This window comes from Archocentrus centrarchus, chromosome 24 (genome assembly GCF_007364275.1).
Source record: "Archocentrus centrarchus isolate MPI-CPG fArcCen1 chromosome 24, fArcCen1, whole genome shotgun sequence".
Lineage (NCBI taxonomy): Eukaryota > Metazoa > Chordata > Actinopteri > Cichliformes > Cichlidae > Archocentrus > Archocentrus centrarchus.
In genome coordinates, this window is record NC_044369.1 from 21,726,185 (window position 1) to 21,753,904 (window position 27,720).

Below are 27,720 nucleotides of genomic sequence, written 5' to 3' on the forward strand. Positions count from 1 at the left end.
CTTGGCAAAGAAACCCTCAGTTTTAAATGGTATCTGTAGGTACTTCCTTACTAACAACCTGTGGTAAAAACACAATTTTTCCAATTTTTCTGGTTGTGTCTGAAAAATACCAAAGATATCACAGGCAGAAAATAGTATGTTTGCACCAACAAGGTCATTTCCAAAGAGCTATCGGCTGAAAACCTGGCATATCTCAGGTACGCAATGTGTCCTCAAAATATTTGGGGAAAGTGGAGGACAAAAAAAGAAGCAGGCCTAAAAAAAAAAAAAATGACAGCAGATGAACAGTATTTGAAGCTCCAGACACTACTATGACCTGGATGACCGCAAACCTACATAGACATATCTGAAAGTCACATCCTTAATAGGAAAAAATCCAGCAAAGACCTGTCACAGGACCTGAGAGATGCATCTGACCCTTCAGCTGATCCATCTACTGTTCACTGAAGCCTCATCCTTCTTAAGGAAGGAAAACAGAGAAAAGGCTGAGGTATGCCACATTATACAATAATTGGACTGATAATTAGTGGCAACAGGTCTGATGGAGTGATAAATCCAAATTTTTAGTTTTTGGATGAATTCATTGTCAATATGTAGAGGGGTCAGGAGAGAGGTACAACAGTGAGTGTCTACAGCCATCTGTAAAACACAGTGGAGGCTCTGTCATGTTTTCGGGCTGCATTTCAGCCAGAGTTGTTGGTGATCTTGTCAAAATTGATGTAACGCAGAAAAGTAACATCAGATTTTGCTCCACCATGCAATACCATCTGGCGTCTGATTGGCAGCAGCTTTATTTCTCAGCATGACAATGATCACAAATACACTGCCAGTGCAGTAAAAGCATACCGGGGTAGAAAAACACACAATGGAGCACTATCAATCATGGATTGACCTCCCCAGAGCCCGGACCTCAACATTATTGAAGCAGTGTGAGATCATTTTGACAGAGAACACAACAAAAGGCAGCCAACATCCAGAGAAGAGCTTTGAATGTTCTTAAGAAGCCTGGAGAACTATTCCTGAAGACTACTTAAAGAAATGACAAGAAAGCTGCCTAAGAGAGTTCAGGCTGTGTTTGCAAGTTTCAATAAAATTCTGCACCTATTTCCTATTTTCCTGGCAAAATATAAAGAAATGTGGGGTGGGTCAAGATTTTTGTACAGAGGTGTGGTTTATTCTGGCTTAGCATGAAGACTAAAAACAGGACAGCTTGCCTAACTGTCCAGTAGTTAAAAAAACAAAAAACAAAGGGCTACTAATATTTGAAAAAAATTAATAGTTTCTATAAGATATAACAGATTTATCAGGGAGTTTTGGACATGTTAGTGGGTATGTTTTGTCATCTTTGGATAGAGCTAGGCTAGCTGTTAGCTTCAGCTAACATATGATAATAATTATCTAGTCCAACTCCTTGCAAATTAGTAGATTTCCCACAAGTATTTAAGTATATGAATACATAAGACTTTATTTACACTAACACAACTTTTCCCCAGTCAGCTACATATACAACACTTTAATTTACATTTTTTATGTCATTATTTGACTGTTTTCCATTCATTTTACAACTACACCATCCTACCAGTACCCCCCTCTGCTAATGCATTATTATTTTTATGACCAGTAGTATTTTACGTATTTATTTATTTTTGTAATACACCAATCCTACCACACCCTTAGAGTCAGCAGCACCTCTCAGATTGGTGATTTCAGAGAGGGAGAGGATGCGGATCTGATCTGTGTGCCGCCTATGTAAATTGTGCCCTTTACTCAGTCCCTTTCAGTGGATCAGAGGACAGCCCCAGGGTGATTGGAGATGCAGTAGCGATGGGGGTGTCCACCAAACCTCCAGTTTAGGAGCCTCGGCAGGTTGGTCAACAACAAGAGGCCCAAAAGGTTCTCATCAGAATTCATCCTCAGAGCTGTCAGCCAGCAGCATGGCCTGGTCCTGACGGCTGGTGCCGGGTTCTCGAGGTTGCTGGAGAGGAAAAAATAATCTTAAGGTTGAACCTATGCACTTCAGATCCACAGAGACCTGTTCCATGTGACTGGTCCACAATTAAAAGTGAAAACAGGAGAGTAAGTTATTAGGGTATTGACCTCCTGCTGCCTGACCTTCCTCCTCTGATGTTTAAAGCTGTTCCTCCTTTTCCGGTGAATCATCCTGATGCTGTAGAGGGCGCCAACAATTAGCAGGGCCCCTGTGATACCAATGCCCACAGGGGCCAACATCCCAGACACGTACCCCGCCTGCAGAGGGCGATGACACAGAGGTCAAACCCTAACTGTACCCCCAAATTATGTAGCATAGTGTAGCTGATGGAAGAAGCGGCATTTACTAGATACAGCTGATATAATCCTATATTTTGATCACTGTCAAAATATTTCGACTCTGCAACCCACTTAAAACTATGAACCTGTTATATAGATGTTTACAGTATGCATCTTTAAAGAAAAGCCTGGCAGCACAATATAATAAGATGTATCTATGAACTCTTTGTAAAAGAATTTTAATTTTTTGATGATTTTAATTGCTAATTAATTCTTTAGATGTTTTGATAGACCTTGTTGACAAACAGCAGGGGGCAGTCTTACCTTTTCTCTGATCAGCTCCACCCAGCTACGCACTGGAAGAAAAGAGGCATACTTTTATAATTTAAAATTTTCTGTTTGTTTAGCATGATATTTTTAAACGGGCAACGTGCATTTGTAGGCGCACTAAATACATTCCATTATGTCCAACAGCTGATTTAAAATATGGGTTAGAAATCATGTTCACATACTCAGCCCCTGGTTGCGTTGAACCCAGACAGGAGGTGGAGGGATGAGACTGTATGGCGGCTGCGTCGAGGATGTTTTAGGAGTTTCTGTTAGGTCTTCTTCACTCTCTTCCTCCACCGATTCCTCAGAGTTCTCATCCTCATCATCGTCATCCAGCTCCTCTGTGGAGAATAAAGAAAAATTATCTGGGAGGAGGAGGAGGAGGAGGAGGATGAGTAGAGGGGGACACTTGTTATGACCGTACATGAACGTATTACAAAGGTATATTTAATGGGGTTGTAGGTTGCGTTAAAAAAAAAAAAATCGGCCTACCCTCAGACTCCATCTCCTCTGATGTGGATTTGTGTGCTGGCTGGTGGGTTGTCATGGTTACCATTGTCATTGCTTGCTGAAAAGATGAGAGGGAGGGGCCAGCAGAGGACAAGCTGTCTTCCAGCTTTGGTGTCTTCACAGAGACTGCATGTGGTAAATGAAACAGACAGCAGAATGTGTTGGGGTCTTCATACAGATGCTACGCATGACTATGGTTGTACTTTGGTAGTACCATGAAATACTTTTGATTTGTAGGAAACTGACTAAACCCCCACCCCACCCTACCCCCAACCAAAACAGCTATATGACAGTAGCAATACATTTCATTATACTCAAATTCAATGTGCTTCACACAGAAGATATGTATGATATTAGGTCATGATTCCATAGAGCATCGTGTTGATTTTGATATTCTTTCAATCATTCGGGTCATGCCACATCATCTCTCACCTTTTTCTGAATGATCCTCTGGCTCAGGTTCGACTTGCCGCTGAGAAACAGATGGACCCAATGACCCGAATGGCTCTAGGAGCTCGCTGCCAGATGTCTGCCAAGGTGACGTCCAGTCTGGTATAAGGACGGGTGAGGCGTGTGAGGGACCGTCTCTGTCACTCTCTATGGTGACCAGCTGGTCCAGGCCCGCCTCTGACCGAGGAAGCCCTCTGGGCTGGCTGCTGCCCGACACACGGGTGACCGCTGCCGCTGCCCTCTCTGGTGTGACATCTTCAAACGGCTCAAAGATGAGCGGGAGAGCCTCTGATGACATCGTGGCCTCTGTGGCTTCATCCTGAGACATTGGGAGTGTGGTTTCTTCTGCAATTTGTGCCAACAGAAGCTCAGAGTCACATGCAAAGTCACTGTGTGTAGCATAACAGTCTAATTGGAACATTTCTGATCAGCTGGCTTTTATTTAGTGACTGAACTAGGACAAATGAATGATGACGAGGCAGGCGTCTTGCTGTTTCTCTATGCACAATCCCGCTGACTGCTAAAATTAAAAATGCATATTTTTCCACAGAGAAGTAGCAACTGTATTCAGCATATAGCTTATGTAGTATTTATGACAGAAAGCAGCCTTTTAAAACAGCTTCTCCTTTGCTCACGCAGCTTTCTAATTATAAACTGCTTCAGAGCAGTGCAGCGAAGACACAAAAAAATGTTCTTTGGAGATAAGAGGCTAGCACACAGGAAAAGGGGTTGACACAAGAGAAACTGTTACTACCTTTAATCCAAAGCATTTCTGAAGGAGGTTGAAAAATGCTTCTAAAGACTGCAGTCCTTTTACATAAGACTATTTTGGGAATTGAGTTTCTTTGCTATTGGGAGAAAGTCTCATCAAACAGACAATCCCTGCACGGACACATATTGGCTCAGACAGACGTCTTTAATCCATTTCCCTCTCCTGACTCACTGAATAATAACCAGCCTGGCCCTTTCACAATAGCCTGAATGGAGAGTATCAGAAAAATGAGAGGAGGTTAGGGGCTATGTATTTCCTGTTTTTATCTATCTATCTATCTATCTATCTATCTATCTATCTATCTATCTATCTATCTATCTATCTATCTATCTATCTATCTATCTATCTATCTATCTATCTATCTATCTTAAAAAGGAGAAGGAGCAGGCTGAATCTGCCATAGACTTGTATAACACACCTTGCCACCAGCCTTTTCCTGGCTGTTGTGTGTGCGTTCTCTTTTTTTCCAGACTCGAGTCAAGAATAGAAAGTAATTAGACTGCCACGGGTCCCAGCTGGGGTTCAAAGTGGAGTGTGCAAAAAAGGCGACGCCTTCTTTGCTAATCATCAAAGGCAAAATCCGCCGCTAGATATGTCATTTTCATTTCTGAAACTCTTTTTAATGAAGCCCCTTGAAACCCTGCAAAATCCAGCAAGCTGGAATATTGTTGGAAAGTGTTCTTACTGGGTGACAATGGCTGCGAAGCAATGCCTCCCACAGTGGCTCTTTAGTGTGCAAATGTGGAATTAATGACCAGTCAGGGATTAGAGAAACTGTCACCTGAATAAAAATAATAATAGAAATCAGTGCATGTCTATTTTACATTAATTTCATAACTGTCCTGCCTTACCTCCTCCAGGTCTTGCTGCCTCAGTCCACAGACTTTCTGGGCCATCCTCTCTGGGCATTAGGCTGGGTCCAATTTCAAGTAAAAAGGGATCCGGTAGTGAGGATATAGTTGCTCTGTCGTGGCCCCAAATTGCCAAGGGTGTGGATGTCTGATGGGCAACAAAAGGAGGGGTGGGACTGTGGGAGGTCTGGGTCCAGAGGGAAACAGAGGGATTTGGAGGTTCTGGCAGACTTGTTTCTTTATCCTGGTGAGAATCAAAGCTTTTCATCCCTTCCAGTCTAGCTGGGTTACTCTTTTGGCTGTATGAATTCTGCAGGTATGACGGTGCTATGGTGGAGGCCAAAAATCTGTCTGGATTCCTTTTTTGAGTACTGGCGTCCATGTCCAACTGCTCTGTGCCACCTGTTGGAATTAACTGCTCACCGTGAGCTGGTGCATCCTCCTTGATGCTCTCCGAATCCACAGACAGCACCGAAGCTGCCTCTGACTGCCTTTCAGAGTCTCCCATCTCAGATGTGCTCCCGATCTTCTTTACCTCGCCGCTTTGGCTCCATGCCTCTCTACCAGCCTCGCTCAGCCTAGATCTTCCATCAAGGCTGTCCCCATTTTCTGTCTGCGTCACGGCATCTATCCCCCCGGGTCTCCCATGTGGGCCAGTCCCCCCTCCTGCACCTACATTCAATGTTAGGCCAGTCACATGTTTTGAAATTGATGGTATAGATTTTAAATCTGTGGCATGTGTTGACCCGGTGGTTGTTACCAAGCTGGCCCGCGTAGGGTTCAAGTTTGGGAGGTTGAACGGGGCTCCGTAGACACAGAGACACATTCCAGTTAGTACGAGGTGATGGAGCATCCCAAACATCAGCATCTCTGGCTCTTCTTAGTGCCTGCTGACAGTGAACATGAATGACACATGCTAAGAGGCTTAACAGAGGTGTGACCAATCCCTATCTACAACTTCTAAGCCCTGTTTCCCAGCTGACATATAAACATGGACAAAGCAGAGGTGGCGGTGCATGAGAAGGGAGACACACACCCAGCTGGGCTGACTTAGAAAGTTTTGCAACTATAGATTAAAGGGGCAGAACGCAAACTGCATTTAATTTGAGATCACCATCGATAACCACAGAGAAAAGGATTAACTGAGCATTTCTGCCTGCCTTTGCTTTGATGTCGCGCTCGCATTTTTTTTTTTCTTAATGCGGATGAAATTCCCTTTCATCTCTGATTCTTTTGTTCATTTTGTATAAACAGAAGGAGCTGCACAGTGTGAGAGAGAAACTGACACAGCAATCCTTAGCACCCCTCCACACTTCACCTATAAATAGCACCAGGTTTTCTATCCTCTAGGATCCTCTTCAGATGGCTCCATGAAAAATTTGTACATTTCCACTCAACTGCATCCAGCTAATACAGAGCATTTTTCAGAAAGCATATGTGCTTATAACACACTCACTCAAACGCAAATCGTGTACTGTGGGATTTTTGTTGCTTCATTTGATGTGATAACAACGATCAAGCAATGATCAATCACTGCTGTCAAAATTAGAGAGATGACTGGTACATACAGGGTTCACACCCTTCTTATTGCCTGAGTCAGACGAACGTCTGAGTGAAATCCTCACCCAGCAGTGATGATGCACAGAACTGCATATTACAGGATTATCTACTATCCTGCCTTCACAGGATCAATACACTTGGTGCACTCAGCCGGTATGCTCATGCAGTCCTCCACATGACAACATGATCACCCGAGAATTTTGGACTGTAAACAAATTCACACTGCGGTGTTCAACCACACTTCTCCGGTCTGCACGGGAGGAGCGATGCATAGCCTCACATGCACCGATGCATCCACCTAAGTCGCATCACCCACCACATTCTGGTGTCGAGAGCGAGATTTGCATAAGGCAACAATTAAAGTCGCGCAGGGCTAAAAATAGAGCAGTCTTTTACCTTGCAGAGTTCATGACGGGTTTCTTTTGTTCGGAGGACGCGGAGCTTCCCTTGCAGTGCGCAAAGAAAATGCAAGTCGCAGACGGATACAAATTCGGCGTAGTGTGGAAAGCAAGCTGATGGAGAGGCTTGTTGTTGTGCAGCTCAGCGTCACTGACTCAAAGTCAGCCTACGTACGTCCGCCCGCCTCTGAAGTGCTGCCTCCAAATCTGCAAGATTTATTATGATCGGACAATCCAAGCTCTGATTAACGGCAAATGTTCAATTCCTTTCAGTTGCTTCTGCTCATTCTTAATCTTTTTTTTTTTCATCTCCAGTGCAGACTTTTGTAGTTTTGTCGATCCCAAAGGGTCATATCAGGCTGCTGGTGGCGTTCAATAGACAGCTACTAAACCTCGACTTTCAGGTCGTCTGCTCGGCACAGTGATGAGTGTTTATAAGAGACCAGGCGAAAGTACCCTTTTATTTGATTGCTGTCTCTGAACTGGTTGTAAAGAAAGTTTCCGCCTGCGTTACGACTGATTTGGGGAGTTTTCGCGAGTAGATTCAAGTAAAGTGCGAGTAAAGCCTGTTTTCCCATCCCTACTTGACAGTATCCTAACTCTTTTCCCTCTGACAGAAAGCTAATATCTATTTTAATTTATTCTTTACTGAGTCATACACTCTTGGCAGAGTTTAAAATATTAATTTTAAAATTTCTTTAACTTTAATGTGAATCATTTTTAACGCTTGTTCCACACAAGCGCTATGCAAATATTGTAAACGTTTTAGTGTTATTGTTTTACCTATTTTACGTGATGTCACCGTGTCTCTGAAGGCCCCGCCCAGTCCAGAAGGAAGCTAACAGACCTCTAACAGGATGGCAGTTTGAGGCTGCCGGCGCTAATTACACGTACAGTTCTCGCCCAAAGGTGACTCAGCTAATAAAATGCCATTATTTGACGGGTTGGGAAGCGGAGGAGAGAAGACTGCTATTGTCATTGATTTAGGAGCAGCATACACAAAGTGAGTATCAGCCGTTAGCACGCCCTGCTAGCCACTCAGCTAGCACAATATGCTAACATGCGTCTTTGTTTTCTAAAAATAAACCCCCCGCGTCTTAATTATAGGTATATTTTAAGGTAACTGGACACTTAAGGTGTAACATATGGTTAAAACCTCCTAAAAAACATAGTTTTGGTAGTGAATGCTGCACCCAGCCAGTGCTAGGTTAGCTAACTGTCAGTGTTCAGCTAGCGTTAGCTAGTATCAATACTAGGTTATCAGCAACACCGAATTTTCGCGTTTGTGACATTCAGCCAGTTTGAAATTAAAATATCATAGTTATTGGGGAAGAAACGCGGTTATTAAAAGTGTATTGTTACAGGTGAGAAATGGTGTTAGGTGACATAGAGGGAAAAGTGACTGGACAACCAATCTGGCTTTTAGTTAATCACACACCTGACCGTGTCCGGCACTCTCATTTGTACTTTTTTGCATCTGAATTCCTCCCCATAATGACTGCTGTTTGCTTAATATATTTAAGTATCTGATCATCTGAAAGCTCTCATAGAGCTTAAAGCTTCATCTTCTTCTTCCGGCTGCTCCCTTTAGGGGGCGCCACAGTGGATCATCTGCCTCTATCTCACCCTATCCCTAGCATCCTCCTCTCTAACACCAAACCTGTGCAACACCAGTATTCTGCGTGTCCTCCTTCACTACATCCATGAATCTTCTCTGTGGTTTCCCTCTTTTCCTCCCCACTAGCAGTTCCTTATTCAACATCCTTTGTCCACGATCCCTCAAAATGCAGACTAAACATACAGAGGCACTCTTCATAATTTCAGGAAACTTCAATCATGTTTCTCTTTCCTCCCACCTGACTGGATTCACACAATTTGTTGACTGTCCTACCAGAGCAAATAAAACCCTTGATCTGCTGTATGCCAATGTCAGAGAGCTACTGTCTTACCACCTCTTTGCGAGTAACCAGTTACCGCCACAGAAGCCATCCTGAACAACTCTGATCCACCCACTTTATAACCTCTTTATGGAACAAAAAAATCATCAGTACTGGAAGGCTTCACGGAGAGATATAGAAAATCATTCAACCCCACAGGCATCAGGCTTTTCAGTTCTCATTCAAATAGCAAAGATCTATGTCAGACATATGAATTTCCTTCTGGGATCAATAAAATGATTCTTCTTATTCCTTTGCACATCTCCAAACAATCTCAATTTTGGCTGTCTTTGTCCCAAACCTTGCACGTCTCCATATATTAACAGGTGTTTACAGGGGGCAAGTTGTCATTTACTAAAACCAGTATAGTGTTATTTTTGTTATATTTTGCAGGAAAATAAAGTGATATGAATTAAGTCATGTGAAGATCAAGAGGACTGTCACCTTCTTTTCAGATAGTGTTGTCTTTGTTTCGCACTTACGGCCCCAGAACATCCAACACAAAGAAGCACTGTTGTTTTATTTACAGCTAAATGGTGGGGGAATTGACCTTTTATGAAATGATTGTGCCTTTTTGAAATAAGTTTTTGGTCTTCACAAAGCTTGAGTCACTAAAATTATAGTATTTAAAACACTGGTAATGATTATTACTGAACAGCCATAAACATTGATATGTGCCGCATTTCCTATCAGCACAGCTGACAGCTTCCTTTTCTTGCAGATGTGGCTTTGCAGGGGAAACGGGGCCCAGGTTCATAATTCCGAGCGAGATCCGCAAACCGGGACAGCAGCAGGTGAGACTGCTGTGTTCTGCTTTGTGAAATAATTTGGAATAATTTGTGGAAATTGCAAAAATAAAATAAAATATTTGCTGATGTGGTATCTGATATTTCACTTTCAGGCAGTCAAAGTGGTTCAGTACAACATCAATACAGAAGAACTTTATGTCATTCTCAAAGAGTTTATCCACATACTGTACTTCAGGTAGGATTCTCCTCCAACCAGTGACTAGGTTACTGTAGTTTTTGTTGCGGCTGCATTACGTCTGTTTGTTTTCCCGTTGGCCTCATCAGGCACCTGCTGGTGAACCCTCGCGACAGAAGAGTGGTCATCATCGAGTCCATCCTCTGCCCGTCCCACTTCAGAGAGACACTCACGAAGGTCTTCTTCAAACAGTTTGAGGTACCAAAGCACAGACACATGCAGGGATCAGACCAGGGAGCAGAAAGTTTCTGTTTTTCACTGTGTATACATACCACAAAAACCACACACTCCACTGGATCCTGCCCAGCATGGCAGAGCACGCTACACTGTAGACAACAGCTCTGGGAAGATTTCTTTTCTCAGTTCAGTGCACAGCTGACGTGGCAGTATCAGCTGTGAAGTCTTGATGTGTGTCATCAGGTTCTTAGCAAGCGACAACACAAAAGTTGATTGGCAGACAGCAGCAGGTGTCCCCATCGCTCTACCTGGCATGGTTCCCTGGACTACTTAGCCTCCTGCAGCTGAGCTAAAACCCCACCCTGTGACCACAGTGTAATCCACTTAAAATTAGCTCTTGTTTAAATCCATCCATCCATTTTCTTCTGCTTATCCAATTCAGGGGGGGGCTGTCTCTAAACTGTAGTTCATATAGGGGGTTCTAAAGTTTCACTCCATGATTGGTGTCATTTTCCAGGTGCCCTCTGTGCTATTTGCTCCTAGTCACCTCATGGCCATCATGACTTTGGGCATCAACTCTGCACTGGTGATGGACTGTGGATATACAGAGACGCTGGTGCTGCCCGTATCCTTTTCCCACTATCCTGTGGTCTCTGAAATACTGTACAATATGGTCCACTATGTATATGGTATATATTATAATTTATATATTATACATGTGATATTTATTAAGTTTAAAGGAGGTTTTATTGTACTGTTATTAACTCCAGGTTTAGGATTTTTATGAACTTAACTCTGGTAAATCAGGTATATGAGTGCACTCCTATTCTGCCTTCTTGGGAAGCTTTGCCTCTGGGAGGGAAAACCATCCATAAGTAAGTACTGCAGTTCTAAGAGCAGCAGTGTAGTGCTTTGTACACACTTTACTGGAAAAATAGTCCTTCTGTTTCACTCTTTCTTGCATGTGATTGAAAATCTTCTGACTGCTGGACCATTTTGAATTCCTTGTTTTGTCACATAAATGCATGTTTGTGTTTATTATAGGGAGTTAGACAGCCTTCTTGTGGAACAGTGCACTGTGGACACAGACACAACCACAGGGCAGAGCGTACAAGCCGTCATTGGTAATTACAGAAAGTTGGCACCCACCATCTGTCTTTGTCTTTTAAATGGGTACACTTGCGAAGCCATAACTCTGTTATGGACTGCTGATTGGTTATTACAGTAGCAAGAGCAGAAGAATGTAATGGCTGTGACCCATTATGTAACATTTACTATTCATAGGAAGAACTTGTTTCTGTGTGACATTTGAGTGAATCACTTTTTCAGTTTTGTGAATTATGCATTATACATACAGTCTATTTTAGAGATTCTCACCACACTTTTTCTTGATGGAGAAAACCAAACTGAGTCATTGTGTCGAGCCGTGAGATCTGCAGCTGCAGCAGAATGAAAAAGACACACACATACATGTATAATTTATGTCCTATTTTTTTCAGACAGCAGAGTGTCTCACTAAACGGGCTGTAAAGCATCATCTCTGCAAAGGAACTGAGATCTCTGTAATTGCCTCTTTACACCTGATTGAGAAAATGTTTTTCCCCAAATCTGAGCATTTGTGTAACGACAGTAGTGACAAACACAAAAGTCTCTGCATCAGCAGTAGTGGGTTTTCCTGAAGTTTTTTATAGTTGGCTTCGTTCCACACCCAGCAGTCACACTTGATACTCGTCCTCTGCTGCGCTGTCAGCTTCTTCAGCTGCTGATTCAGCATCATGAATCAAACTGGGAAGCGAAATTGAGCGGTGCATAAGTGAATTAAAGAAAATGAATGTTCATTTCTTATATTCCCTTTTTAATCTTTTCCTCAGGGACTATCCCAGAAGAAACCGTGGAGGACATCAAGGGTAGGTTTGACTGAGTTATTTCAAATGTAAAAGCTGTAAGTCTCGATTTTATTCCACCCTTGAGCACTGTGGATAGTCTGTACAGCATTAAAAAAACAAATCCAAACTGTTTACCCTTCATCCCCTGAAATATTCTCGCAGCAAAATCGACCTGCATTTTGTTGCAGTCCTTGTTTTTACTCAGAGAACAGTTTGAGACCTGGCTGTGTTTTCAGGATGTGGAGGCTATTGTCGTGTTCTTCTTGAACACCGTCATTTGTAGGCTGCAGCCTTTAAAGTTGACACACAAAAGGGCCTCATTTAATTTGTCTGCAAGAATTAGTTTAATTATATTTTGTGTGGCTTTCTTGAACAATGAAGGATTAAGAATAGAAGAAACATCCATCTGCTTTTTTTTTTATATATATATATGTAAATAATGATGCAGAAGTATAATTTACTGAGACTGTGTTACAAAATGGCTTTGTCAGCTATGTAATAAAGGTCCTTAACATAAACCACAGTTATGAAGGAGCGAAAAGAAAATACTTGCTCCCTATCCTCGGTCACAAACATTCCTGGATATGTGACTGCTGGTGGTGTTTTGTTTCCTGCAGTGAGAACATGCTTTGTCAGTGACCTGCAGAGAGGCCTCAAGATCCAGGAAGCCAAATTTAACTTGGATGGTACAGCAGAGGTAAGTGAGCTCTTTGCATACTGCTTACCACACTTGCCCAAGCATTTTTGCTGACAATTTTTGTATGTTATAATGAAATTCGTCATCACTTTTAAATGTGTTTATAGCGTCCTGCCCCGCCTCCAGATGTCGACTACCCACTGGATGGAGAGAAAATCCTGCATATCAAAGGATCCATCAGGTCTGCTGTTTTTATCTGCTGTCATATTCTACTTAATGAAAGAGCCAGACACGTGCCTCTTATTTACCTGTAACTTTATACAGATTTAGATATTTGCACATGTTCTTATATTTAAGATGACGATATAATTATCTTTAACTTGCAGGTAGATTCAGCTGTCAGTTTGTGAAGTTATTTTCTCGTTTTTTTTCCAGGGACTCTGTGATGGAGCTCCTATTTGAACAGGACAATGAGGAGAAGAGTGTGGCCACTCTGATACTTGATGCTCTGGTTAAGGTAAAGATAGTCTCTTATTCAGTCATGGAAATGGGTATTGTTAAGGTGATTTGATGTGGAACCAGTTGCATCTTTTGTTTTGTAAAAGCCATCAGCTCGGAAACTACCAGAGTAGTCAAACTTGCTGCACTGCTCCTTTAAAGAAAGGCGTTTATAACTCTGTTTGTAAGGCTTTCCAGAGGTTGATGATGTCAGGCTACTTCCACAAAGCTAACAGTACCTTATTACATTCAGTGTTTTGCATTTAAATAAGTTTTCATTAAAGGCAGTAAAGAGCTGACACTTTAAAATTCCTGCCCGCTGAGCCGTGACTGGAGCGTACAGACTGTAAACACAGGGCCACTTAAAATGTGTTTGCTTGACACAGTGGCTTTGTTGTTATAAGCGGGAGGTTCTATCAACTCTCTCAGAATGAATTAAGTTTGCATAAATACCAGCAGCATCACCATTCGTCTGGGCGTTTATTGATTCTGAGCCTTGTACTGGTGCCAGTTCAATTCTGGTCCTCTGTACCATCTCTGTTCAGCTCGATCGTGGCATAATGTTATTGTTATTGCTAGTTATTCACTTGATGCTATTTAAATGGCATTAAAATGAGTGCAAGTGTACACTAGAGACCATCTTGTGATTGGTTTATACTGCCATGATGGCATACAAATAGACAGGTGCGCATGATGGAAACAGTACCAGCCACAGTCATAGTAGGTCCTAGTTCTCAGATACTCCTTAATTTGCTTGATTTGACCTTTCGAACATCTGTGAGATTGTGAGTGATGTAGCGATCTGACAGCCTAAACGTTTTTGTTGAAACTGTTTCTAGAGAAGTGTGGTTCAGCTGAACGGTCATGTTCGGGGTTGCAGTTTGTGGTGCTGTTGTATTACATTGCGTTATATATTATAGAGTTTTATAATTCCTTTAGTTTTGACTTCATTTGTTTTTTTCTAGTGGTGGATTTAGTTTTTGCCTTACTGTCCTGAACCTTTAGGAACTCTGGATGGAGGAAATTACCCCCCGTGTTGCTCTGCATATTATCCAGCAGTTAAATGACTGTGCAGTTTGAGTTATTTTGGCTGCTGTCGTGTAGACTGCAATGAAGTCACAGTCCATCTTTTTCTGGGTCAGCCGTTAATGTCTTCCTGCCTCTTTTTCCCCGTAGCAGAAATTGGATCATGAAGCGCAGATGATTTCCACCTATATTGTATGAAAATACCTGTTTGCGTTTGTTTTAGTGCCCCATCGACACCCGTAAAGTGCTCTCTGAGAACCTGGTGGTGATCGGAGGCACCGCCATGCTGCCCGGCTTCCTTCACCGCCTGTTGACAGAGATTCGCCTCCTGGTGGAGAAACCCAAGTACAGCAACGTGCTGGCCAGCAAGAGCTTCCGTATTCATTCTCCACCTGCAAAGCCGAACTGCACTGCGTGGCTTGGAGGTCAGACATGAAATGTATATTAAATATTTATGCTGAACTGGAGAGTTTCTGACTGCGAGAAATTTTTAAAAACAGCTTTGTGGATAAATATTTTTTTTACCAGCGTCACATTTATTAAAGCACGCTGTCTGCATTTTTCAGCCTTTAAATAAGAAGGAAAAGGGGTTTTTTTTGTGGCTTTTCTTTTAACATTTGTAAACTGCTCACCAGGTGCCATCTTTGGAGCCCTTCAGGACATCCTAGGCAGCAGGTCAGTGTCACGGGACTACTATAACCAGACAGGTCGCATCCCAGACTGGTGCTGCCTGAGCTCCCCTCCTCCAGAGTCCTTATATGAAGCAGGAAAGACACCACCTCCACTAATGAAGAGAGCCTTCTCCACAGAGAAGTAGAGTATATTCATTCCAGCAGTTCAGTTCTCTTTAATGTAATATCACTACAGTTGAAGTTAATCTGTTAACCACACAAACAGCTCAACATGTTTTTAATGTCAAGTAGTCCCCCTTACATTTACTGTATGTATTTTTGACTGTTTGATCAGATGAGCTGATTTCTGTTCTGAAAACAGAGCAGACGTTTGGATTTTCCAGCACTTGGAGTAGTTTTGCACAGGAATTCTTGCTGTGTTAAATCTGAAACGGTGTCTGTGCTCCATGCAGCCATATCTTCTGTTAACGATGCTAAATCTCTACGTGCTTCCTCTCACTCAGATATTTTTTTCCTGTATTTTTTTTTCTTTTTTTTCCCTGTTAAAGTGAGTCGCACCATTTTTCATAAATCTTTTTCAAGGACTTTTGCGGTTAAACTTAGTCATCTATTAATCAGCAAACTTACAGAAAATATTGCTGAACTGTTGAGGAAATATATTTATGTTGATCATGATCCAAGGAGTGTCTCCAAAAATAAAGGAAAGTGTTTTATGTATTTATTGGTTGTACTTAGCTGTATGATTCAATACATTAAAACTCCTGCACATGTAAAGGTGTTCTCGGTGTTTCCTCTTTAGTGTCCTCCATGCTATAAGTATATTAAACAAGTGCATTAAGAGGGCAGTGAGATGCAGATATGGGTCCACACGCACACGGTCTTGATGAGGTCTAATCAGGCTGAATAACTGAGAATATCTTTGTGTGTGTTGCAGACAAACTTTAAAAAACATCCCTCAAGCAAAAACATGTTGCTCTGTAACCCTCTGGAAATATATACAGAACTCATTTAAACATGCTTTCAGGCATTTATATCCAGGATGACGAGTGGTAACTGAAATGTTTTGTGAATAAATAAAACTGACAGGAGGAGACAGTGGAGTGACCGGCTCTTACTAAGGCGCATGTACATCTATAGATGGTAAAATGTTTGTATTGGGCTTAACTTAAAATAAATAAATAGTTATAGCCTCTTATCTGATTCTTTTGTTGAAGTACATTTATAATGAAGCCACTGTGCTGTGTAGGTTATGTGCTTATTCAGTCCTGTCCTAACGCACTTAATAACTGCATGTCCTGCAATGGAGTCGCATCTGTTTGGCCTTTTGGGTCACATTAATCACTCCGTGCTCCTCTGTCTGTCTGCTGTGGGCTTGGGAACCAGTAGCATTACCCACAATGCACCTGCAGATTAAGACTGGCAAAAAGTGTGGGAAAACAGATCATGTTTGGGTTTCAATCACAGGAATAAACATTGGGTGGAGAAGAACTAAAATCAGCAGTGATGGAGCCACAGATGGTGAGTAGAAGGTGTGTTTGTTTTCTTTTGATTTTTTTTTTCTTTTTTCAGTGACCGTAATAAGTCCAGCAACTTCCTCAGTGTTTATAACGTCATAGCAGACATAATTTGGTGATTTTAAGGTAAACATGTAGCTTCATCACTTAATTTTTATTTTTAATATCATCTGTTTCCTTTTCATGGAAGATCAAAGCAATATGTATCAGCTGTGTAGAGTCCCTTTCAGCTCCAGTGGGAATTTGGGGATTAAAGTGAAAGCTTTATTGCAAGCTCAGATTGAAGTTGAACCAATCATGCATGAATCTCAGCCTTTCTCAATGATCCCTTATTGAAAATTAACTAAAAACAGCCACGACCCTGCCCACATCTGGACATATAGCACTGTCCCACCTGCTGCCTCTGCTCCAGCTAACGGAAACCCCATCGTCCGCTGACTAGAAGTGGGACTGGAGTATCGGAGTGGTTCCCAGAGACAGGAAGCCGCAGCTGTCCGTCCGTCTGTCTGACCTCTTGTTTATCTGACTTGGAAGTCTAGGTGGGAACTTGAGAAGGGGACTCCCCAGAACATGGTTGAGGCCTGCCTGTTAAATGGCAATAAGTGGTAATTACACACTATCTGTGATCGTCATAGGGGGCGAGTTATGTAATTTTCTGTCACATTGTTACAATGATGGATGTACAGATTCAAATAATGAGATCAGCATGCTCTAAACTCTGTTTCAGTTTTTTCTACTCTATCTCTATGATGTTAAGAAGAAGGGATGTCCCTTATATGGTCATTTCAGGCACAAAGTTCTAGCTGTCAGCATGGAAGCCCCACCCACTTGCTGTTCAAACCTTGTGTCTGTAAGGGTTAGCCAATAGGATGAAAGCTACCTTAAACAGAGGGGGGATAGAGCTAAAAGCATGGCCCTGTATATATCAGACAAATAAGGATTATTTTGTACTATGACTCATGCAGAGCTACTCTTGTTGAATTTAGAATATGCATCATGCTCCCCACTAAAATTGTTCTGATAAAATAAACTTATGTTTACCTTGCTGAGTAAAATATATTTGATTTTTTTAAATGAGATTTTTTGTTCATTAATAATACTATGAACTTTAAGGATTCTTCCCTAAAAGAGCACCAAACTAAACCAATATCAAAGACAAATTGTGGTGACAGGGAAGGCATCTGCCATCCTGGGTATCACCTCTGCAGAGGCTGTTTTTCAGAATGCGCTGGCCTGACAATCCAATAAATCACAGTGGCTGTGAAAGTACATCTGAGCCCATGTAATAAATGCAAGGGCAGCTCCGTGCTTGTTTTGCACGCCCTGCAGAATTAGAGAACAAGAACTATAATATGGTGCTCATCACTGCACCTGTAGGTCATAATCAGGAAGTCAACATTAACTATGAAAGGGAGGATGAACAAGCTGCAAGAGGCGAGGTGTGGTGAGAGTAAAAAGAGACATTTATATATATATATCAGCTGTTTATATCTGCTAAAGCGCACATACACGTGGCAAAAGGGTAGCTCTGAGACATTCTGCTCATTCTTGTCACATCAGTGCTGATAACCTGAGGTCTGCTGCATGCGTGCCAAGACTAAACATGCAACACTTGAAGCCCCCCCTGTGCATAAACAGTGTTTGAGAGCCATAACCTTCTCAAACTAACAACCAGATCCAGAAGTGGAGCCACATCAGCTTTACGCTGGCAGCTAGCGCAGAGATGCAGGCTGCTCCTTGTGCTGTGGCCCGGCACTGCCGGTGAGTATTTCACTGTTGTAATAAAGGCGGAGAATGAAGAATTAAATTGCTTTCTTTTAGTTCTTTACCTTCAAAATCATAGAAATTACATTTGTGTAAATTCACCCAGCTTTTATTTTAATGTTCCAGAAATCTGTCAATCCATTTATTTCCATGTAATATTTAATTCATCACACAAAGCAGCATCACGTCTAAGTTAGGTCTCAGTCCATTATAAGCACACGTGTTTCTCTATAATGTGAAAATCTATCAACAGACTTGCTCACTGCAGACATCATTGTTGCCATCCAAAGTAAGTCACATAATTTCAACATTTGGTTATTACCATTCAAATGATGCAGCAGAATTTGAATTGCTGCTGACTTCCTATCAGCTCAGTGCAGTCTGGGCATTCCCCTCTGACATCAACAAGACATTTTCACCCAGTGAACTGCCGCTCACTTGATGTTTTCTCCTCTTCAGACCATTCTCTGTAAGCAAAGAGATGGTAGTGTGGGAAAATCCAAGTAGATCAGCTGTATTCAGACCAGTCCATCTGCCACCAACAATGACACATTCAAAGTCACTTTAATAATCATTCTTCCTGATTCTGATGCTTCAGCAGGTCATCTTGACCATGCCTACATGCCTAAATGCACTCAGCTGCTGTCATGTGACTGGCTGATTAGCATTAACGTTAGCATTAGCAGCTGAACCCAATGAAGTGGCTGATAAGTGCATTTCTGTATTGGTTACTAATAGCTGAAACACAGCAGCTTGGTTTGGGGTAAAACATAGCTTATGTGATTTGTATTAAACACAACATATAAAAGCGCTAGTCTAAATCTTTAACATACAGCAAGTAAGAGTCCCAAGGTTCAAGTATGCCTACTCATACAATGTCACGATGTTGAGGTCCGGGCTCTGGGGAGGGCAATCCATGACTGTTCCATCGTGTTTTGTTTTATTCAGGTCTGCTTTTACTGTATTGGCAGTGTATTTGGGATCATTGTCATGCTGAAAAATGAAGCTCGTTCCTGATGGTATTGCACGGTGGATCAAAATCTGATGGTGCTTTTCTGTGTTCATAATGTCATCAATTTTGACAAGATCCCCAACACCTCTGACTGCGATGCAGCCCCAAACCATGACAGAACCTCCACCGTGCTTTATACTTGGCTGTAGACACTCAATGTTGTACCCTTCTCCTGAATTCCTGTATTGATGATGATTTGAACCAAAAAATTAAAAATCTGGATTCATCACTCCATCAGACCTGTAGCCACTGATTTTCAGCCCAGTCCTTGTGCAATGTGGCATTCCTCAGCCTTTTGTCCCTGTTTCCCTTAAGAATGGCCTCTTGATTGCCACCCTTCCGCTGAGACCATTTCTGGTGAGGCTTCAGTGAACAGTAGCTAAAGGGCCAGAATCATCTCTCAGGTCCTGCATCAGGTCTTTGCTGGATCCCCCCCCCCCCCCCCCCTATTTTCTTAAGGACATGACTTTCAGATACTGTTCATCTGTTGCAGAGTTTTTTTTTAAGCCTGCATCATCTTCATTTGTCTTCCACTTATCCAGTTGTCTGTTACATATAGACCCTATAATCTCTTGAATTAGGTGCCTTTTTTCTGTCTGAATGATTCATGTTAAGTGGCTTTAAAAAATATTTCTCTGAAAATGGTCAAGTACAAAGACTGGACTGAGAAAGAGTGAGAAAGAAGCCAACTTCCAAAGATAAAATTTGAAAGACCTTCGAAAAAAACCCTGAAGAACTAATGCTTCAGGGCCACTTTTAAAAAAAATGACAAGAAAATCTGGTTCCTTGGAAGCAAAATGTGAAGAATGAGAGGTGGCTCAACACTTTTGCACAGAACTGTATATGCCATAATAAGACATTGGAACCTAAAGTGCTTCTTGGGATCATTCACTTTATAGGAATATATGTGTGTATAAACATGTCCCCACGATATAAATGTATTTCACTCAGCTAAAAGACTTTAAACTCAGGTTCAGGCAGAATCACGAGGTTGTGTTTAGGATTCCAGGCATGCATGTGTGTACGTGAGAAAAAGGACAGACAGGCTGGTTTACATCACCACTTCTCTTGAATTAATGATGCAACGATCTCCAGTTGATCATAAGCTGCAGCCTATATATTCAGTCATGCTGGCGCGCACTTTTTTTATCCGAGCTCGCTCAGTGGGACGGTGCGCATATAAAAGCTCCAGCCGCTTCTCCACTCTCCCTTTAACATTTTCATTTCTTTCTGGCCGCCTGAAGAGGATAGCAGGAAACGCATTCGCGGCAGCATGCAAGCTTTCCTCGGAATCCTGCAGTTCCTGTTGATTCTTCAGCGGGTACCTGCGCAGGTAACTCAACCACCAATAGGATATAGATGTTTTCCACATTTTTTTTTTTTCAGTTTCCCTTTGAAGGTAAGACCTTAAGACCTACCTGTTTTATTTATAAAAGTTAAATTAGGCTAAATATGAAACTGAATCGCTCGTGTTATAGTTTAGTGAGTTAAACAGAATTATGGGTTTCCTTTCTCTCCACGTGTCTCTGAGTGTCACGGCATAAAGCAGCTGTATCCCACCGTGAATATACGTTTATGGTGGGTTTCCAAGCATGTGTGCAGAAACAACCAGCCTCAGATGCAGCTGCTGCATGGTTAGTCGTCTATATAGAAAGATTTAAATCTATAAAGTTTATCCAAGGCCGACTGTGAACAATCAAAACGGGCCCCAGAGCTCAGCTAGAGGCGCTGCTGTAACGTGGCTAAAACCGCTGCCTGAAATAAGACAGAAGTTGTAATTTTGCATACAAGTTGCAAGTTTCCTTGGGTGTGATGAGGGAGGTCATGACATTTCTGCCTAGTTTTTCCTCAGGTGCTTCGTTTTGATGTACAGCTTTAGACCCGAGGCAGCACAGGCACATTTAGTATCACCCGGCGGGGAGCTGAGCGCGCAGTGGATATCCGTGACAGTGCAGTTTATGAGGTGGTTTGGCTTCAAGCTCAAATCTATAAAGTGGTAGCTCTCACTGAAGAATGACTCAAAAATGTTAATGCATAGAATCCAATAAGATTCTGTGATTTGCGAGGTGAGAATAAGAGTCACCTCCAAAAATATTGCATTAGACAAACAGACGGTGAATGAAAATCTCACCATGTGCAGCTATGCAGAGTGGCAGTGGGAATAAATCACTGAGACAGTACCACTGGGTGGAGGTAGATGAGAAATTGCCTATCTATTGGGTACTATTTTTATGAAGTCCACCATGGGTCTCAGTACACACAGATTTAGTCTGACTGGGGGCCCATTTTTGAATCTGCCCCCCCGCTCGCGCTCATAAATTACAAAACTAATCAATGCACTTCGTTGTTCGTAGCACATTTCCTGCTGAATACAGCTGTTGTATGCAGCTGGTTCAGCTGGGTGACTGGATGCTGCATTTAACAGCTCTGGGCAGAAGCCAGCACATTAAAACCTGCCGTTTTACTGGGCTGCAGAAGCGGGTCCTACGTGTGATATTAGGAAGACAGAGTTCCCATTCATGTTCGCGGGGTAAGAGGAGACCAAATGAGAGGTGAAAAGCCAGAAAGAGATAGCTGACATTCAAAAGTAGAAGAGAGCCAAGATCAACTGTGCACGCCTCAATTTGTGGTTCAAAACTCGGGAACTTTGCCATTCTGAGTTTGGAGGCCGGGCTGTGAGAACTTCACCGAATTCATGCTGTGTCACAATTCTTTTTCAGCACTGCCTTTGTTTTTGGCTGTGGTTATTGTGTATAAAAGTCCCATGGGTGAAGGCAGCAGCTATTCTTCGCTGTTATTCTTTGCATACTTTGAAGGTTTTTGGTCCCTGTGATAATAAACCTTCTGGTGTTACGAGCAATTGAGAAATCAAAAGCACTGGCTCATTTTACAGGGTTTTTTTTTTTCTCCTTTCTTTCTGCTGATTTGAAAGCAGCCGCGCAGTGGTGCGCCCCTCAGACCATACCGCATCATCTGTTTTTATTTAATCAAAGTGCGTGCACTAGTTTTACTCTTACACTAGAGGGCGCTCCGTAGCTGCTACTGAAACCATTTCCACCATGCCTGGTGCTCACTAGAGAAGGCCTTCTGGCTGTTTGCTGGTCCTGCATTATTTCCAACAATGTTTGGCACTTTAAACAAAAGAAAGTGAATAATTTCTTAAATGCATTATTTGCATTATTTGCAGATGTCAGAGCTTCAAAAAGAAAAGGCTCCCACCACAGGTAAGCGTGATGCTCATGTCCCACTGAAAAAGGCTCTCCTACCTGCTCCAAACAACTTAAAGATTAAGATACAACCTCTTATGTAGTAATTCCGTTCTCTGAGGTGATGGAAAAGAGCAAGTGTCAACCCATGGAGCACCTGGTGTACGTGTACCATGAGTTCCCCGAGTCAGTGGACACCATCTACATACCTGATTGCGTCGTACTTCGGCGATGCTCTGGTTACATTACAGATGAGGCCAAGGGGTGCTATCCAACCCTTGAACGCAACATCACTCTGCAGGTGCAGCAAGTTCTCTGATCAGCAGTGATTTCTTAGAGAGGGTAGTGTTTAAAATGCATTTTCTATTTAGATTGTTTAGCCTCATATAGAGCTTCAACTTTTCCTTTTTTTTCTCTTTTTTTTTTTTTTTCTCAGCTGGTGCTTTTTTCCGTTCAACAGCCCGTGGTGGGGAAACAGCCCGTGGTGGAGCTCACATTTGTAGAACATCAGAGCTGTGAACACAGGTCTGTTACTGATAACCTCATCTTTCTACTGAACACTAGATACAAGATGATTTATTACACCACAACTGACTGCCAAATGTCTCTGCAATTTGTCTTTCCTGTTTTAGACCCCGGCAAAATCTTCAAAATTATGAACGACCAGTCATTAAGTCAGTAAGTAGCGCAGTAAGTAATGGACATTTTATCTATCAGAGTCGAACACATCAATATTTCTGATGTTTCTCCTGCAGCAGCAACAGCAAGTCTATCAAGAGCAGACCTTCCAGGAGGAATCATAAGAAGACAGCTGTAGAAAGTAAGAGATTGATTACTCTGCTGCTGCACTCACACACTTTTTAAAAAAAAATAATGTTTGGACATTTACAGCTACATTCATCAGTGTTTCCTCCCCTTTGCCAGACCACCAAGGGCAGCAGAGATTAAGCAATATCACAATGGCCTGCCTTCTGCTGTTTTGCTCTTTTGTTTGATAGTGCTGTATAAATTCAACAAGTACCTTTCATGAGTTTGTGCTTCTGTAAGGTCACGAGGCATTTGCAGTGCAATAGTTCAAGGTTACTGATAGTCTGAAGCTTTAGTTTGAAAAATGTGTATCAGGAAAAGAAAACAAGGACATGCGGGAGGAGGAGCTGCGGCTTGTGTGTCTACATTTTTGCTTACAGCAGGCAGCTGAGAGCCTGAGTATGTAACTGTTCAGCGTGCTTGCACTCAGTCAGAGTTTCTTTTGGCGCATGGGGATAAAGGTGCAACTCCGGCTTTTAAAACTGCATCTGACAAAGTGCTCAAATCTAGCTTGTGCACAGGTGAAGATACATTTTATTTGTCAGGATATCAATAAATCCAAGCAACTCAGTCCCAGAGCAACATCAGAGCCATCATTTTACAGACAGAAAAGAGACACAGCTTGTGTGTGTCTCTCTTAGGTCCTTGGTTTTTTTTTGGGGGGGGGGGGGGGGGGGGGGGGGTTTACAAGGGAAAATATTATGTAATCAGCGGTGAATTAATGCACAATTAAGACTTTGCCTTAAAGAATAAAATGGATCATGCATACTGAGAAGGCTACATTATAAGCAACAGCATTAGGAGTCATCTTGTGAAGTTGTTCATCACCTCATCCATTCTAAAGAGAAAAAAAACATGAGCTTGATGCTTCAAATTTATAACCTCAGTTACCAACGGTTGGTGTGACATTTGGAAAGAAGTCTGTGTTTACCGTGCAGGTAAACAAAAAGAGCAACGTTGCATGTAGAAACATCCTCATCTTTTCATCAGCTTTCGAAAGGATCTCTTATTAAATCAGTGCATGCAGTGAGAGACTGAATCCACAATTAAAAAATTTTTTTTTTTAGGGCAAAATTACATTAGGTGAAGCTAACATAGGATGTGATGTGCAAACATAGCCTGAGCAGTCTCAGATAGACAAATCACTTGGATGTCTTCCAAAGCCACGGCCTCCAGGGTACAAGAGAAATTCATTTTGTCATGGTCTTATATTCATGTTAAAAGACTGTAGAGGATGTGAGTTTTTAAGCCTGATAGTTGCTTAAGCTGAACTTTATAGTCACCCGAACCTTAGATGGTGATCATATCATTAAATGATCACTTCATAGGCAGTAGCATCTGCAGCGACTGAGTTGGGTCTGTGACTTGAATAAATCTAAGCCTTTTTTTTTCAAAGTTTGAAGAAGCGATTTCATGGTCTCACCAGCTCCTCCCGGTAGCATCCACACACTTAGAAAGAAATCCATCCTCTGAATTGCCCTGCTGAAAGCCACCCTTTAGACTTTGGTTGGTATGTTTGGTGGCTTTTTGCAGTTTTTCAAACAAAAAGCATTTGAGGAACATGTGTGGTCTTGTTGTTCTGCCTGTTCTAGTCATGCTTTGTGTGCCATAACTAAGGACTGCAGAGCCACTGTCTCATGACCCTCTGTTTAGTGGTCAGGGGACCACACAGTTGCAGCAGAGTTTTAATTTCTTCCAGGAGATTCAGAAGGCTAAACTACATTTACAGCCCGAGGGGCATAAACAGTCCCTTTGATGCTGTCATCTCAGCTTCATTCTACTGACAACCTCAAACGTCGCCTTTGTTTGTCCAGGAGGATGATTTACCTTTTCACTTTGTTCTAAGAAATTTCACTTTAAGAGGTTCTGTCTGACCTCACGGGCTCTCGGTTTTTGGTTTGTAATCCATCATAAAATGCCAGAACTGCCATCTGAGTGGTGATGTGCAATGCTGAGGTTGGATCTAGCACGATAGTGGATATCATATCTTTGAGATCCCATTTGAAATTTAGAATTAGCTTAGGATGTGAAATAAAAAGCAATTAAACTCTGTCATAATGTCTGTATACAGTGTCATCAAATTGGCCTACTCTTCTTTGCAGAATTGTTTTAATTCAGCCATATTGGAGGATTTTCCAGCATGACCTGTTTAAGGTCATGCCAAATCATCTCAATCAGATTTAATTCTGGACTTTGACTCGGCCACTCCAAAACCTTCATTTAGTTTTTGGGTTTTTTTTTTTTGAGCCACGCAGAGGTGGACTTGCTGGTGTGTTTTGGATCATAACCCACATGAGCTTGAGCTTGAGCTTCATGGCACAAACTGATGGCCGGACATTCTCCTTCAGGATTTTCTAGTAGAGAGCAGATTAAGTGAGCCATCCAGGTCCAAAAGCAGCAAAGAAACCTCAGACCATCACACTACCACCACCATGTTTGAGTCAAACATCCTTATAAATAAGAAGGTGTTGCTCTACAAACCTGCATCACCAAGCTTCACTTAGATGATAACTAAACACCTGTAATGTTTCATGACTATTTTTTAAATGCAGACATAAAACAAGGTGAAAACCATGCCCTCCTTGCATTCTCAGCTGGTAATAATAATATTCAGTAACAACTGATGCTTTCCATTTTGTTGGCTGAGTAAGCTTTTTTATCTGGTCTCGTATTGAGTTGAAAGGCCAGCAGTAAATAAGAATAATGTAAATGTGACTCGTGCAAGCTGTCGCTAAAAACAAACGAAAAAAGACCCCATGTGACTGAGCTGGGTTGAACAGTGAAACAAGTGAAACAAAGTCAGGTACATCTGTACTTAAAATAGCCATTTGAAATCTTTCAGTTGTATGTTTTTGTCTTTTCAGGTGCCAGTTCCCTCACAACAAGCTCAGTGTTCGCTGAGTCCCACCTGCCCGAAGTTAAATTAACAGGAATGAATTTGGAGTGGTGAACAGCACATATCGCTGTCCACACAGCTCTCCATCCATCCATCCATCCATCCATCCATCCATCCAGCCTCATATATATTATAACTTGTATACTTTCTATCCTGATTAATCACCAAAGAAAATAACCCTGGATCCTACAGACTCCTTTGGCCTTGACCTCTTTGTTTCTGTTTTTATTTATTCTATTTTTTTTCCACCTGAAGCTAGCGGTTGATGTTCTCAAAATCGATGCAGTATACAGAACGGGATCAGAGATAATGGGTGGAATGCTTTGAGCTTTTCAGTCACTGGGGGAAAGGGTTAAAGCTTCCATCCATCCATCCATCCCTTAAGTGTTCACTGGGAACTTGTCATATGAAGTCAGAGAAGCCAGGACCCTTCTCCATGACACGCTGTTCTCTCATTTTATTTCAGCTGTCTGCATTTTTGTGTCATTGGTGTATAAAAGAATATGTGTATATATTTCTATTTTTTTCACACTGACTCAAAATTAAAAAGAATGTATAAAAATTTTTTTTAAACGTCCAGTCATTCTTTTCTATCATATATTCATATAGAAGAAGAAGAAGAAGAAGAAACAGCCTTTATTGTCCCACAGAGGGGAAATTTGGGTGTAACAGCAGCCGCAGTTATTATAAATATAAATAAAGATATAATAATTTACACTATTAAGAAAAGAATATATATAAAATCAACAAACAAGATTAACCTTAATACTACTAATAATAACACTATATACAATGTACATGATGTGCCTGTGTGTTGAACCTTAACAGGCCGGACTATTTACAGTATATTATATATTATCCTACATTGTGTAGGCTATTGTGGTTTTTGTTGGGAGCAGTGATGGTTATAAAGTCTTACAGCTGCTGGGAGGAAGGATCTGCGGTAACGCTCCTTTGTGCATTTAGGATGCAGCAGTCTGTCACTGAAGGAGCTCTCCAGCTCAGCAACAGTTTCATGCATGGGATGGGAGACCTTGTCCATCAGTGATGTTATTTTGGTCAGAGTCCTTCTGTCTCCCACCACCTGCACTGAGTCGAGAGGACATCCTAGGACAGAGCTGGCTTTCCTGATGAGCTTGTCTATCCTCTTCCTCTCAGCTGTAGACAAGCTGCTGCTCCAACATACTGCTGCATAGAAGATGGCTGATGCCACTACAGAGTCATAGAAGGTCTTCAGGAGTGTCCCCTGCACTCCAAAAGACCTCAGCCTTCTCAGCAGGTAGAGTCTGCTCTGTCCCTTCCTGTAGAGCGCATCAGTGTTATGAGTCCAGTCCAGTTTATTGTTTAGGTGAACACCCAGGTACTTATAAGAGTCCACTATCTCAATGTCCACTCCCTGGATGTTCACCGGTGTCCGTGTGGTGGGTCTGCGCCTGCGGAAATCCACCACCAGCTCCTTGGTTTTAGCAGCGTTGATCAGGAGGTGGTTCCGCTGGCACCAGTCCACAAAGTCCTGAGTCCACTGTCTGTACTCTGAGTCATCCTCACCTGTGATGAGGCCAACTATGGCAGAGTCGTCAGAGAACTTCTGCAGATGGCAGCGTG

General features: G+C 42.0%; 3 protein-coding genes across 3 annotated transcripts; 2 read left to right on the plus strand and 1 right to left on the minus strand.

Moving 5' to 3' along the window:
- Window positions 1–1,048: 1,048 nt before the first annotated feature.
- armh4 (armadillo like helical domain containing 4) lies at window positions 1,049–7,281 on the minus strand. Its single transcript, XM_030721830.1, has 8 exons — window positions 7,138–7,281; window positions 5,182–6,071; window positions 3,541–3,903; window positions 3,091–3,234; window positions 2,781–2,939; window positions 2,593–2,624; window positions 2,098–2,247; window positions 1,049–1,975 (listed from the first exon to the last, which is right to left on the minus strand). Exons 2-8 carry the CDS (start codon window positions 6,047–6,049, stop codon window positions 1,901–1,903), a joined length of 1,791 nt encoding a protein of 596 aa, XP_030577690.1. The 5' UTR covers window positions 6,050–6,071; window positions 7,138–7,281; the 3' UTR covers window positions 1,049–1,900.
- A 671-nt stretch (window positions 7,282–7,952) lies between these two features.
- actr10 (actin related protein 10) lies at window positions 7,953–15,690 on the plus strand. Its single transcript, XM_030721718.1, has 13 exons — window positions 7,953–8,142; window positions 9,798–9,870; window positions 9,978–10,060; window positions 10,150–10,258; window positions 10,755–10,862; window positions 11,045–11,112; window positions 11,282–11,361; window positions 12,109–12,144; window positions 12,741–12,820; window positions 12,928–13,001; window positions 13,196–13,277; window positions 14,508–14,709; window positions 14,920–15,690. Exons 1-13 carry the CDS (start codon window positions 8,066–8,068, stop codon window positions 15,099–15,101), a joined length of 1,254 nt encoding a protein of 417 aa, XP_030577578.1. The 5' UTR covers window positions 7,953–8,065; the 3' UTR covers window positions 15,102–15,690.
- A 4,758-nt stretch (window positions 15,691–20,448) lies between these two features.
- Window positions 20,449–26,536, plus strand: LOC115774913 (snake venom vascular endothelial growth factor toxin HF-like). Its single transcript, XM_030722380.1, has 7 exons — window positions 20,449–20,539; window positions 22,394–22,430; window positions 22,517–22,713; window positions 22,849–22,937; window positions 23,045–23,090; window positions 23,168–23,232; window positions 26,084–26,536. Exons 1-6 carry the CDS (start codon window positions 20,480–20,482, stop codon window positions 23,213–23,215), a joined length of 477 nt encoding a protein of 158 aa, XP_030578240.1. The 5' UTR covers window positions 20,449–20,479; the 3' UTR covers window positions 23,216–23,232; window positions 26,084–26,536.
- Window positions 26,537–27,720: the final 1,184 nt, after the last annotated feature.

Excerpts from the sequence above, each read along its gene's own strand:
- armh4 (XM_030721830.1), bottom strand. The coding sequence starts at position 6,049 with ATGCTGATGTTTGGGATGCTCCATCACCTCGTACTAACTGGAATGTGT. Across the intron at positions 2,940-3,090 it reads AGAGGAGATGGAGTCTGAGG|AGGAGCTGGATGACGATGAT; the intron begins GTAGGCCGATTT and ends TATTCTCCACAG. Across the intron at positions 2,625-2,780 it reads TCAACGCAACCAGGGGCTGA|TGCGTAGCTGGGTGGAGCTG; the intron begins GTATGTGAACAT and ends CTTTTCTTCCAG.
- actr10 (XM_030721718.1), top strand. The coding sequence starts at position 8,066 with ATGCCATTATTTGACGGGTTGGGAAGCGGAGGAGAGAAGACTGCTATT. Across the intron at positions 8,143-9,797 it reads TTAGGAGCAGCATACACAAA|ATGTGGCTTTGCAGGGGAAA; the intron begins GTGAGTATCAGC and ends CTTTTCTTGCAG. Across the intron at positions 11,113-11,281 it reads GGAGGGAAAACCATCCATAA|GGAGTTAGACAGCCTTCTTG; the intron begins GTAAGTACTGCA and ends TGTTTATTATAG.
- LOC115774913 (XM_030722380.1), top strand. The coding sequence starts at position 20,480 with ATGCAAGCTTTCCTCGGAATCCTGCAGTTCCTGTTGATTCTTCAGCGG. Across the intron at positions 22,714-22,848 it reads AACGCAACATCACTCTGCAG|CTGGTGCTTTTTTCCGTTCA; the intron begins GTGCAGCAAGTT and ends TTTTTTTCTCAG. Across the intron at positions 22,938-23,044 it reads CATCAGAGCTGTGAACACAG|ACCCCGGCAAAATCTTCAAA; the intron begins GTCTGTTACTGA and ends TTCCTGTTTTAG.